Source organism: Salmo trutta, chromosome 23 (assembly GCF_901001165.1).
Source record: "Salmo trutta chromosome 23, fSalTru1.1, whole genome shotgun sequence".
NCBI classification, from domain to species: domain Eukaryota; kingdom Metazoa; phylum Chordata; class Actinopteri; order Salmoniformes; family Salmonidae; genus Salmo; species Salmo trutta.
The window spans coordinates 1,010,407-1,024,136 of NC_042979.1; the positions used below are offsets into that span (position 1 = coordinate 1,010,407).

Below are 13,730 nucleotides of genomic sequence, written 5' to 3' on the forward strand. Positions count from 1 at the left end.
TGGATGAGCAACTGGTTCCATTTAGAGGTACATTTTTATTTTCATATGTGTAATGTAAGTGATTTTCACTGTTCATTTCATTATGTACTGCTGTAATATCATTGATTTATGTGATTGTTTTCTGTGACACTAATACTAATTACTGATATTAATCTCTTCTGTCAAAAGGTTGCTGTCCTTTCTGGCAGTATATGCCCAGCAAGCCAGCAAAGTGTGGCATCAAGATATGGGTGGCCTGTGACGCATAATCCAGCTACGCTTGGAAGATGCAAGTCTACACAGGTGTCATGATGCTAGCCCTTTCAGTGAATTGACTAGAAGAGATGTGAACAACCCCCCCTTTCCTGTTAGGAGGTGAGAGGGGGGGCAGTTTTACGACTTTACAACCACGTCGTAAATTCCTTGCGGAGACTCTTGTCTCCCTGACTATGCAGTATGGGAGAGAGAGGATCACAGTAGAACAAAGGAACTCTTCCGCCACAATATTCCTATTCTGGAGAATGTGTAAACGGTCGGTGGAGAAGCCAGCTATGACCCGGTCCATTTTGTTCCATGTTTGTGACCTCATGAAAGACAGTACAGCCACATTACCCTCTCTGTTTATACAGGTTCCTCAGTTATGAGGCTTGCATCTAATTCTTGTATAAAATGAATGAGTAAAGATGAAACTACATGCGAAATGATGTAATGTGATATTTAGTCTTCTAAATGAGAGAATTGTTTTCATAAGTAAACTGATGCGGCCACGCCCAAGTGAATAGACATTGGTTGAAAATGATGAACCAAACCCTTTTCTACATTTCTATGAAAGTCCCCATGACGAAAAGTCACCTCAGTTCCAAATAAAGGGGGGAATGGTCCTCCACGTTGAAAAGGGCTTTAGGCCAGGAAATGAGAGCGCTTGCTCCACACGTGAAATGATATGAACTCTGAACTATTGATCACCTAAAGAAGAAGTGCATACTAAACTAGCATATATCAAACTGCAGCTGAACAAATGCGCAGATCTAGTACGAGAACACTGACTGACGCGGACAAATCTCCAGAGTGAGATGAACCTTTCAGACCATGTGAACCTCTTACATGACAACCCGGAAGATTCCACGAAGGACGATGGGGACATTGACTGCGCAAACCAGATCCTCACATCACCAGTTCAACTATTGAAGCCAGCTTCACGTAAATACAATCCATTACTTTTCCAAATGAGCGATCGTTAGTGGTATATGTATTTTTGTGAGAATAGCTTCCCAGGTCTGATAGAGCCATGTTCCTTAGTCTTCCTTCCAAAACCCCTTTCTCTTCTCTCTGAATCTATTGTGTTAAAACCAAACTGTTTTTGTTTAGTCCACTAGGGACGGTATTTACTGTATAATGTTATTATGTATTGTATATTCTGTAATTGTTTATTTAGTTAGCAAATAAATAATTGAGCAATTGGTGTATGGACGATTGATAGTAAAGGCTGGGTTCGTGCAGATAGCCAAGAATTTTACAACGTTTAGAATGAGAACTGATGAGATAATAATTAATTAATAGAAGAGTGTATTCAAAAAGACAGGAATATTTATTTTGCATCGATTCGGGGAAATAAACATTTTCCCGTGGTGCCCCGACTTCCTAGTTAATTCAAATTGACATGATTGGTTTAATCACGTAATAATAATTACATATTGTAGTAACCTGGTATATTTTTGTTTACCAATAGATGGCAGGGGTTTGCTTTCTGCTATCCGCAGCCATTTCCTATGTCCGCCTATATAACCGTGATTTAAGAAAGCTTCAGGTAGCTTAACTTGTTATAGATAGGGGGCAGTATTTTCACGGCCGGATAAAAAACGTACCCGATTTAATCTGATTATTACTCCTGCCCAGAAACTAGAATATGCATATAATTAGTAGCTTTGGATAGAAAGCACTCCAAAGTTTCTAAAACTGTTTGAATGGTGTCTGTGAGTATAACAGAACTCAAATGGCAGGCCAAAACCTGAGAAGATTCTGTACAGGAAGTACCCTGTCTGACCATTTCTTGGCCTTCTTTGTCATCTCTATCCAAAACAAAGAATCTCTGCTGTAACGTGACATTTTCTAAGGCTCCCATAGGCTCTCAGAAGGCGCCAGAACGTTGAATGATGACTTTGCAGACTCTGGCTGAAAAACAGCAGCGCATTTGGTAAGTGGTCAATATGAGAACAATGAGACGGGCGTGCACGTGCACGAGACGACTCCATTTTCAACTTTGAGTCTTTGAACGAAAACAGGATTTCCCGGTCGGAATATTATCGCTATTTTACGAGACAAATCGCATAAAAATTGATTTTAAACAGCGTTTGACATGCTTCAAAGTACGGTAATGGAATATTTTGAAATTTTTTGTCACGAAATGCGTCTGCGCGTCACCCTTGTCACAATACATGCATGTTTTGTTCAATCAAGTTCATATTTATATCAAAAACCAGCTTTTTACATTAGCATGTGACGTTCAGAACTAGCATACCCACCGCAAACTTCCGGTGAATTTACTAAATTACTCACGATAAACGTTCACAAAAAACATAACAATTATTTTAAGAATTATAGATACAGCACTCCTTTATGCAATCGCTATGTCCGATTTTAAAATAGCTTTTCGGCAAAAGCACATTTTGCAATATTCTGAGTAGATAGCTCACCATCACGGGCTAGCTATTTTGACACCCACCAAGTTTGGCACTCACCAAAGTCAGATTTACTATAAGAAAAATTGTATTACCTTTGCTGTTCTTTGTCAGAATGCACTCCCAGGACTTCTACTTCAATAACAAATGTTGGTTTGGTCTCAAATAATCCATAGTTATATCCAAATAGCGGCGTTTTGTTCGTGCGTTCAAGACACTATCCGAAGGGTAAATAAGGGTGATGCGCCCGACGCGTTTCGTGACAAAAAAATTATAAATATTCCATTACCGTACTTCGAAGCATGTCAACCGCTGTTTAAAATCAATTTTTATGCCATTTTTCTTATAAAAAAGCGATAATATTCCGACCAGGAGTGGTTGTTTTCGTTCAAAGAGAGAAAAAGTAAACATGGTGTCAGCTCGGGCACGCGGGCCCCAGTCTCATTGTTCTCAGATCGACCACTTACAAAATGCGCTAATGTTTTTCAGCCAGGGCCTGCAAAGTCACCGTTCAGCTTTCTGGCGCCTTCTGAGAGCCTATGGGAGCGTTAGAAAATGTCACGTCATGCCAGAGATCCCCTGTTTTGGTTAGAGATGATCAAGAAGGCCATGAAATGGTCAGAGAGAGTGCTTCCTGTTTGGAATCTTCTCAGGTTTTGGCCTGCCAAATGAGTTCTGTTATACTCACAGACACTATTCAAACAGTTTTAGAAAATGTAGGGTGTTTTCTATCCAAATCAAACAATTATATGCATATTCTAGTTACTGGGCAGGAGTAGTAACCAGATTAAATCGGGTACGTTTTTTATCCGGCCGTGCAAATACTGCCCCCTAGCCCCAACAGGTTAAGCTTGAAAGGGCTGGTAACTGTGACAGCATGGAATTCAAAGGATGCGATAGACAGATGGGTCAGGGGAGAAAGAGAGAATGTCCACTTGGGAGAGATGAGGATTCCAGTGCCACCACCCCGCTGGCCAGATGCTCTCGGGGTGTGCGAGATCACGTGGGCAGATGAGGAGAGAGCAGTAGGAGTAGCAGTGTTATCTGTGGTAATCCATGTTTCCGTCAGCGCCAAGAAGTCGAGGGACTGGAGGGTAGCATAGGCTGAGATGAACTCTGCCTTGTTGGCCGCAGATCGGCAGTTCCAGAGGCTGCCGGAGACCTGGAACTCCACGTGAGTTGTGCGCGCTGGGACCACCAGGTTAGAGTGGCAGCGGCCATGCGGTGTGAAGCGTTTGTATGGCCTGTGCAGAGGGGAGAGAACAGGGATAGACAGACACATAGTTGACAAGCTGCAGAAGAGGCTACGCTAATGCAAAGGAGATTGGAATGACAAGTGGACTACACGTCTCGAATGTTCAGAAAGTTAAGCTTACGTTGCAAAAATCTTATTGACTAAAAAGACTAAATGATACAGTACTGCTGGCTGGTGAAGTAGGCTAGCTAGCAGTGGCTGCGTTGTTGACTTTGTTTGAAAGTGTAGCTGGCTAGTTAACCTCGATAGTTTCAGTACTACACCATTATCATGATACAAAGGCAACTATATAGCTAGCTAACATAACACTCATCAAGACGTTCCTTTGTAATGTATGTAGTTTCTACAATGCTGCTCGTCGGTAATAGTTGGCTAGGTTTGGAAGATGGCGTCGCGGGGACGAAAATAGCTGGCTAGCTAACCTCGATAATTACTATAAACTAAACAATTATCAAACTATGACAAAAACAACTATGTAGCTAGCTAACCCTACACTAGTCAAATCGTTCCGTTGTAATGTATTAGTTTCTACAGTGCTGCTAGTTGGTAACGGTTGGCTAGCTAGCAGTGGGTTTGATGATGACTAGGTGTGTTGACTAAGTCTGGAGTTTGGGGAACGGGGTCGCGTCGCATCGGACGAAAATAGCTGGCTAGTTAACCTCGATGATTACTCTAAACTACACAATTATCTTAGATACAAAGACAGCTATGTAGCTAGCTAACACTACACTAATCAAATCGTTCCGTTGTAATGTATTAGTTTCTACAGTGCTGCTAGTTGGTAGAAGTTGGCTAGCAGTGTTGACTGAGTTTGGAGAACGCGTCGCGGAGGACGAAAATAGCTGGCTAGCTAAACTCGATAATTACTCTAAACTACACAATTATCTTTGATACAAAGACGGCTATATAGCTAGCTAAAAAAAATTGCTCAGATCAAAGAAATCAAACCGTTGTAATGTAATGACATGTAATATTACCTGCGGAGCGAGGTGCGGCAGGTACATTTAAATACATTTAAACTCAGTTTTTCACAATTCCTGACATTTAATCCTAGTATAAATTCCCTGTTTTAGGTCATGATGATTTATTTCAGTTTTTATTTCTTTATCACATTCCCAGTGGGTCAGATGTTTACATACACTCAATTAGTATTTGGTAGCATTGCCTTTAAATTGTTTAACTTGGGTCAAACGTTTTGGGTAGCATTCAACAAGCTTCGCACAATAAGTTGGGTGAATTTTGGCCAATTCCTCCTGACAGAGCTGGTGTAACTGAGTCAGGTTTGTAGGCCTCCTTGCTTGCACACGCTTTTTCAGTTCTGCCCACAGATGTTCTATAGGATTGAGGTCAGGGCTTTGTGATGGCCAATCCAACCTTGACTTTGTTGTCCTTAAGCCATTTTGTCACAACTTTGGAAGTATGCTTGGGGTCGTTGTCCATTTGGAAAACCCATTTGAGACCAAACTTTAATTTCCTGACTGATGTCTTGAGATGTTGTTTCAATATATTCACATAACTTTCCTGCCTCGTGATGCCATCTATTTTGTGAAGTGCACCAGTCCCTCCTGCAGCAAAGCACCACCACAACATGATGCTGCCACCCCCGTACTTCACTGTTGGGATGATGTCTTCGGCTTGCAAGCCTCCCCCTTTTTCCTCCAAACATAACAATGGTCATTATGGCCAAACAGTTATTTTCTGTTTCTTCAGACCAGAGGACATTTCTCCAAAATGTACGATCTTTATCCCCATGTCTGGCTTTTTAATGGCGGTTTTGGAGCAGTGGCTTCTTCTTTGCTGAATGGCCTTTCAGGTTATGTTGATATAGGACTCATTTTACTGTGGATGTAGTTACTTTGGTACCTGTTTCCTCCAGCATCTTCGCAAGGTCCTTTGCTGATGTTCTGGGATTGATTTGCATTTTTCACACCAAAGTACATTCATCTCTAGGCGACAGAACACGTCTCCTTCCTGAGCGGTATAACGGCTGCGTGGTCCCATGGTGTTAATAATACTTGCGTACTATTGTTTGTACATATGAACGTGGTACCTTCAGGCATTTGGAAATTGATCCCAAGGGTGAACTAGACTTGTGGAGGTCTACATTTGTTTTCCTGAAGTCTTGGCTGATTTCTTTGGATTTTTCCATGATGTCAAGCAAAGAGGCACTGAATTTGAAGGTAGGCCTTGAAATACATCCACAGGTACACCTCCAATTGACTCAAATGATATCAATTAGCCTATAAGCTTCTAAAACCATGACATCATTAGATGAATTTTACAAGCTGTTTGAAGGCACAGTCTATTTAGTGGATGTAAACTTCTGACCCACTGGAATTGTGATACAGTTATTTATAAGTGAAATAATCTGTCCGTAAACAATTGTTGGAAAAATTACTTGCCAACTGACTTGCCAAACTATAGTTTGTTAACAAGAAATGTGTGGAGTGGTTGAAAAACGGGTTTTAATGACTCCAACCTAAGTGTATGTAAACTTCCAACTTCAACTGTAGGTCCCAGGCCTATGAATCAAACAAAAGAGCAGATGACACCTGTTTATTGTGTAATAATATCATTCATTACTAAATATGTGATTTGGACACATGTTTTGAAACTAGAGGTCGACCGATTAATCGGAATGGGCTATTAATTAGGGCCGATTTCAAGTTTTCATAACAATTGGTATTGGGCATTTTGGACACCGATTATGGCCGATTACATTGCGCTCCATGAGGAGACTGCGTGGCAGGCTGACTACCTGTTATGCGAGTGCAGCAAGGAGCCAAGGTAAGGTGCTAGCTAGCATTAAACTTATCTTATAGAAAGCAATCATAATCACTACTTAACTACACATGGTTGATGATATTACTAGTTTATCTAACTTGTCCTGCGTTGCATATAATCGATGCGTGGCCTATTAATTTATCACTGAATCACAGCCTACTCCGCCAAATGGGTGATTTAACAAGCGCATTCACGAAAAAAGCACTGTCATTGCACCAGTGTGTACCTAAACATCCATGCCTTTCTTAAAATCAATACACAAGTATATATTTTTAAACCTGCATATTTAGTTAATATTGCCTGCTAATATTAATTTATTTTAACTAGGGAAACTGTGTCACTTCTCTTGCGTTCTGTGCAAGCAGAGTCAGGGTATATGCAGCAGTTTGGGTCGCCTGGCTCGTTGCGAACAAAGGCCGTAATTAATTTGCCAGAATTTTACATAATTATGACATAACATTGAAGGTTGTGCAATGTAACAGCAATATTTAGACTTTGATGCCACACATTAGATAAAATACGGAACGGTTCCTTATTTCACTGAAAGAATATACATTTTGTTTTCGAAATGATAGTTTCCGGATTTGACCACATTAATGACCTAAGGCTTGTATTTCTGTGTGTCATTATATTATAATTAAGTCTATGATATGATAGAGCAGTCTGACTGAGCGGTGGTAGGCAGCATCAGGCTCGTAAGTATTCATTCAAACAGCACTTTCCTGCATTTGCCAGCGGCTCTTCGCTGTGCTTCAAGCATTGCACTGTTTATGACTTCAAGCCTATCAAGTCCCGAGATTAGGCTGGCAATACTAAAGTACCTATTAGAACATCCAATAGGCAAAGGTATATGAAATACAAATGGTATAGAGAGAAATAGTTCTATAATAACTACAACCTAAAACTTCTTACCTGGGAATATTGAAGACATGTTAAAAGGAACCACCAGCTTTCATATGTTTTCATATTCTGAGCAAGGAACTTAAACATGAGCTTTTTTACATGGCACATTTTGCACTTTTACTTTCTTCTCAAAAACCCTTTGTTTTGCATTATTTAAACCAAATTGAACATGTTTCATTATTTATTTGAGACTAAGTTGATTTTATTGATGTATTATATTAAGTTAAAATAAGTGTTCATTCAGTATTGTTGTAATTGTCATTATTACAAATATATATATATGAAAAAATCGGCATCGGCGTTTTTGGGGGGGGGGGGTCCTCCAATAATCGGCATCGGCATTGAAAAATCATAATCGGTCGACCTCTATTTGAAGTACTGTATTCACCCTTTGATTAAGACACTAGTCAAACATTAATCGGACATCTTGCAATCTGTGTCCTGACTGAAAATCTTGTAATTATGACACCTTAAATCATACTCTCCATACTCTCCTACCCAACCAGCTAATTTTACAGGCCACCATAAGCATGTTTGCATCCCAAATGACACCCTACCCCCTACATGGAGCACTACTTTTGACCAGAATGCTATGGCCCCATGGTCAAAAGTATTGTACTATATAGGGAATAGGGAATAGTATGCCATTTGGGATGCAGGACATGACATCTGGAGATGGAGGGAAAGATGGTTTTAAGATTTATGTAAGGCGGTTTATAAACCAACACTGACTGACTGACAAGCACAGCAGAAGACTTGTCTTGGGGAGGAGTTAGTGTAGCCCAGCTCTGCATTGGTGCATTGGTTCAATGAGGACAATGTAGTTACCCCTAAACCGCAGGGCTGGGTCAAATCGAACGTGACATTCTTCTTTTGAAGTGTCTAGTGGAGAGGTGGGAGCTGTCACATGGACTGAGGGACACGGGGGTCTTACCAGGGGGGACTACTTTATAAACCCCAGAAGATACAGCCTCCTCTATATGACAAGACCTCTAGTAGAGGGGTCAGCTAGGTGGCCTCTATACTCAGTTGCGATGCATGCCTTACACAGATTTGTTAGTCTACATTCTGTGTTTCATTCTATTTCAACATTTTGTTAAATATAACTTTCTCGGGAGTTTACATTTATTTTTCAGTGTCATTTCAATTTTGTTTGAGAACATTTTATGCATCAAATGTGGCTTCTTGGTTCAACTCCCGAAGTCATGGAAGAGCGCCTGTCACCTTCTGCACGTTTTGTCCGAAGCCCCTGGAATAACCATAATCAAGCCGCAACGAGGGTTCACAGTATTGAAGCAATATTGGGATTTAAAGACGAAAATATGTTTAATCAATCTGTGTCCTACAATCTGTGTCCTACCCGCTGAGCCGAGAGGAAACGGAATTATGTCATCCCTGAAAAAAGAACTCAACCCAAAAAGTTTTGACAGTAAGTGACAGTGGCAATATTTTTTTAATTGATTCAAAATTAATTCAAAATGTTATCTTACATACCAGTAGGCTATTTATTGTTATTTATTCCATGTTTAGGCCTACATATGTGTGCCAGTAGCCATGTGAATCAGAGTAAAAGGTTGGCAAATATAGCTCAGAAGTTCATAAATTGATCCAGCCTATAATGTATTTTCAGGTGTCTGCTGTAGCAGTTCGGGGGCCTTTGTCAGTCCTGACTTACCTGAAGGGGAGGATAAATTGTACGTTGATGAGAACCCAAAGAAGAAACACCGGCGCAATAGGACCACGTTCACCACCTTTCAGCTGCACGAGCTGGAGAGAGCGTTCGAAAAGTCGCACTATCCTGATGTCTACAGCAGAGAGGAGATCGCGCTGAAAGTTCATCTTCCCGAGGTGCGAGTACAGGTACATTATGAGCAAGCAACTGAGTCCGTTGTTGAAAATGTGTATGAAGTTCGACTCTGTGTAAAATAAATAAAAAATCGAGGTCTATCAATTAATGTTTCTTGCATGGGCTCAACATAAGTTATTGTCTTATCCTATTTGTGACACATTTAACAAAAGTTGTGTGTCTGAGTCTTATCAATAAAGTTGAAGTAAAATGTGTTTTGTGAAATAATCATCGTCTTTAGTTGAATATGAATCTTCTTAATTTACAACCTTAGGCTAATGTCAGGACTATTAAAATATGTTATTGCAATTTATATTAGGCCTAACTTCTTCACTATTAAGTAAATTGTCACGTATGGTATTTGATGATAATAGCCCTTTTTTTACATAAATGTTGACACTAAGTCAATGCTGAGACCAAGGTCTCTTTTCTAGATGAGCCATGTATAGCACTACACACCAAAATACAATATACACAATCAAATACACGGTATTATACACAACAATACACCAAAAGCGAAACACAATCATAATAAAACAGATACATTCTTCAGTAAAAAGGTCCCTTATTAACAATCTTTTTAAATGCTCTAGAGGCACCAATTCCTCCAATTTTAAAGTGTACTGTCTATCATTCCACACATAAGGTGCAAGGAAATTAAAGGCTGATTCTCCTAACTCTCTAGACTCCGAATGAGTTTCCAGCCATGTGAATGGGTTTGATAACTTGGCATTTTAAATCTTAACAGTGATGTTAGTTAAGTCGAGAGTTTGTGGAGCAGGGCTTTATATAATAATTGTTGTCTATAAGCTTAAACCGTTTCAAGTCTTTGAAATGATCATCAATACGATTCTATATTCAAACTATTCATTGAGTATTCATTGAGTTAGTGATGTTAAGTAAATAATAATGTATTTTATCTTCAAGATCTCATTGAGTTCAAGAGCTGTTCTATATACTTACATTATATAGATATTATTTTGATAATTAAAGTTATTCCAATGATGTATCATTATGTTTAAGACATTTCATTTGTAACAGTATCCTAGTGGATCATGTATTACACAAAGGTTGACAGTTATCATTCATATATTCAAATAGTAGATATCTTCCCATTAAATATATTACATATGTTCAAATAGCCTACCAAAACAAAGTTTTACAATAGACTGTTGTTGTGCTAATATTTCGAGAGATAGGCAATTGAGTTTCTTTGACACAGCAAAGTTTTATTAAGTTGACATACGGTACATTTTGGCAAAGAGGTTGAACTAAGTAGAGAAGTTTCCTGATTAAGCTTTCTTTCATCTGCCTTTCAGCAGTGTTATCATTGTTAGGTTAAATCATGTGCAGATGTAGGATCTTCATTTCATCACCATGTTGCAGGAGAACTTTCCTGCATTGCAGGAAATGTAAAACTTGTAGTGTATATTTGAGGTTTAAAAAGCCTCCCAAAGTTTGTAATTTCCACTTTGAAATTTCAGACTTGATTTTCCCTTAAGATGTATCAACCCTTCATAAATAACAGTTAATTCTAATCCATATAATAATTAATTATTCCTGTTACTACAGGATACATTTTCTGCTGTAGCAAACTGGCTCAAATTAAGTTCCTACATCTGTATGGTATTTCAATATTTTACTGATATGGTCAAAGTGCCCCTGAATCTTGTTTCTGCGTACAATCGCCCCAGTTCTCATAATGTTGAATTCCAGAATGTCTTAAAAGAATGTTGTGATGATTCCATCCCAGGTGTGGTTCCAGAACCGTCGGGCCAAGTGGCGTCGCCAGGAGAAGCTGGAGGAGAGCTCCATCAAGCTCCAGGACACTTCCTCCTTCCTGTCCTTCAGCCGCTCCTCCTCCCAGTCTCTGGGCTCCGGGCTACAGCTGGAGCCATGGCTCAGCACTCCCACCACCACCGCCATCCCCCTGCAGTCCCTTTCCAGCTTCATCACCAGCCCATCTCAGGGCCTCCCAAGAACCTCCAGCTACACTCCTCCACCCTTTCTCAACTCCCCCAGTTTTGGGAATATTGGTCCTCTGTGTCCTCCTCCGCCGCCCCTGTACCAGTGCTCAGCATCTGGGTACGTTGACAAGTTAACTATGGAGGAGTTGGATCCTCATAATTCTAGTATTGTGTCTCTGAGGATGAAGGCTAAGGAGCATATTCAGTCTATTGGAAAACGTGGTGAGGATGGATGCTGGCTTGCATCCCTCTGAGGCAATGCAAAGACTAAAGACTTCTACTGAATGTATTGTTGCTGCGTTATAGACATTAAAGTCCAATGTGCTAGAGGACTCTTCTCCACAAGATGATGAACAACGTTTTTTTGTCTTCTTCAATGGTTTACATTATCATCCCAGTCAGTGTTTTTTGTGCATTCTCAGTATATTCAAGTTTTATAATGTACTTTCCTCGTCAGTTTAATGCTTGCATTCACCAAGATACATCTGGTTTACTCTGGTCTACTTTTAGGTTCTGACTTAGGAAATGTTTCCTACTTACCTTGTGCAGGTGCGTAAAGGTATCCAAATAGGCTGCGTAGGTTTGGTTGGCTAGGCGAAGTGAACATCTGTGCTTGCATACTCCCTTAAAGGGATACTTTGGGATTTTGGCAATGAAGCCTTTTATCTACTTCCCCAGAATCAGATGAACTCATGGATACCATTTTTATGTCTCTGCACCCTGTTTGAAGGAAGTTAGAGGTAGTCTATGGTATCTACTAGTGTGCTAACAATATTACTGTTTGTTCCTCTTGAGACACCATATCCAGTACACTTCCTCAAAATAGTCAAAATTAAGATTATGATAACTCAAGAAATCTGTAAATCATTTTGATGTTTTTGCCAAGGAGGTTTTAGTCACCAAATTTTACATCTAACTAACTTTCCATGAAGACTAGTCATCTGTTGTTGAATGCCAACAAACACTTCATTGAAGAATCCCTAATGTTGACCAATCACCAACGAAAGGCATACTTCGGCTTGCCTCAAGAAAAAGTGTGCTCGAACAGGCTGGGAAAAAAACTGACGAACACTGCCAAACACCAAAACAAACAAAAACCTCACAAAATGTTTTCATAATATATGCAGTAACTGTTTAGACCGGGAAGCATAAGATAATCTTAACAGGCTTTGCAGATGTGGTTACCTTGCGTGCGTTGAATAAATTTAATTCAACCACTGAAAACCCTCCCACATGCTGGCCAACAGATTTTCTCGTGGAATTTTTATTCAATAGACATCCCTTTAAATTTGATGTACCTTTAATTAGAATTTTCTCAACATACTCACTAGAACATATAGATGGGTTGTTTGTTTAGCAACAAAACCGACCCATGCGCAACTATGGGGCAAAACAGACGGGGTTGGCTTAGATTGTTGACAATATGTAATCTATAGTTAGACTCCAATGTTTATTGAAAACATGAATAAAGTTGCACAACTAATTTTTTGACATGTTAGCATAGACGTGACAGTCAAAACACCTCATAACAACACATGGTTTTCGGGAAGTTCTCAGCTAACCCGTCTATGGAGAGAATGTTCCAGAATGTTAGGGACCAATGAAAGAAAGCCTTATAAATACATGCATTTTTCTTTCCTTTTCAGCACCAATTGGTAGATAAAAAAAATACTCTGATCTTGTGTATTATTTAGGGTTAGGAAAGTACTTATACATTTTTTTTGTAAACTTTTTTTTTTAACCTACCAACTAGGTGGGTTCTGCTCTACTATCAGTGCACACAGGTTTCCATAGGGTACAGCCTCAGCTTGGATCTCCAAATTTCACTCCTGCAAATGATGAAGCCATAGGCCTACAATTAAAATTCGGAATAATGACACAGCTATTTATACTTCACTGTGGAAAAGAGGCCGAAATACCTGTCATGTTGACATGCTTTTCAGTTTGCTGAAATATGACTGGTTTCACATTTGTCTCCAACGATCATAAAATAAAATAGATCTAAAACAATTGTCATTTATATTTACAATCCCCTTGTCCTAACTAATGACCAATTTACCTAGGTCTTATTAATAGCTCTTATCAATTTATAAATTACAGTGCATGGAGATTTGGTGTTATTTCTGTTGGAAAATAATTATGTAGATGCTGTTCCACTTGGAACTGACAGGTTGCTCGACCTTATTCATCGTTTTTTAAAAGTGGTGGAATTATGAGGGAATTAAGTAAAGGTCTGAATACGGAATATCTGTAGACACACCTCTGCCTCACCTCCATTTCTGTGATCTCCACCCCAAAGGAATAGGTTGTGAATAGCA

General features: G+C 39.6%; 1 protein-coding gene across 1 annotated transcript; it reads left to right on the forward strand.

Annotated features, from left to right (window-relative positions):
• Positions 1–9,201: 9,201 nt before the first annotated feature.
• LOC115160244 (retinal homeobox protein Rx3-like) lies at positions 9,202–12,101 on the forward strand (the record flags this gene model as incomplete). Its single annotated transcript, XM_029710625.1, has 2 exons — positions 9,202–9,459; positions 11,199–12,101. Coding segments are annotated over 2 exons (726 nt in total), but the record flags the coding sequence as incomplete, so codon positions are not given.
• Positions 12,102–13,730: the final 1,629 nt, after the last annotated feature.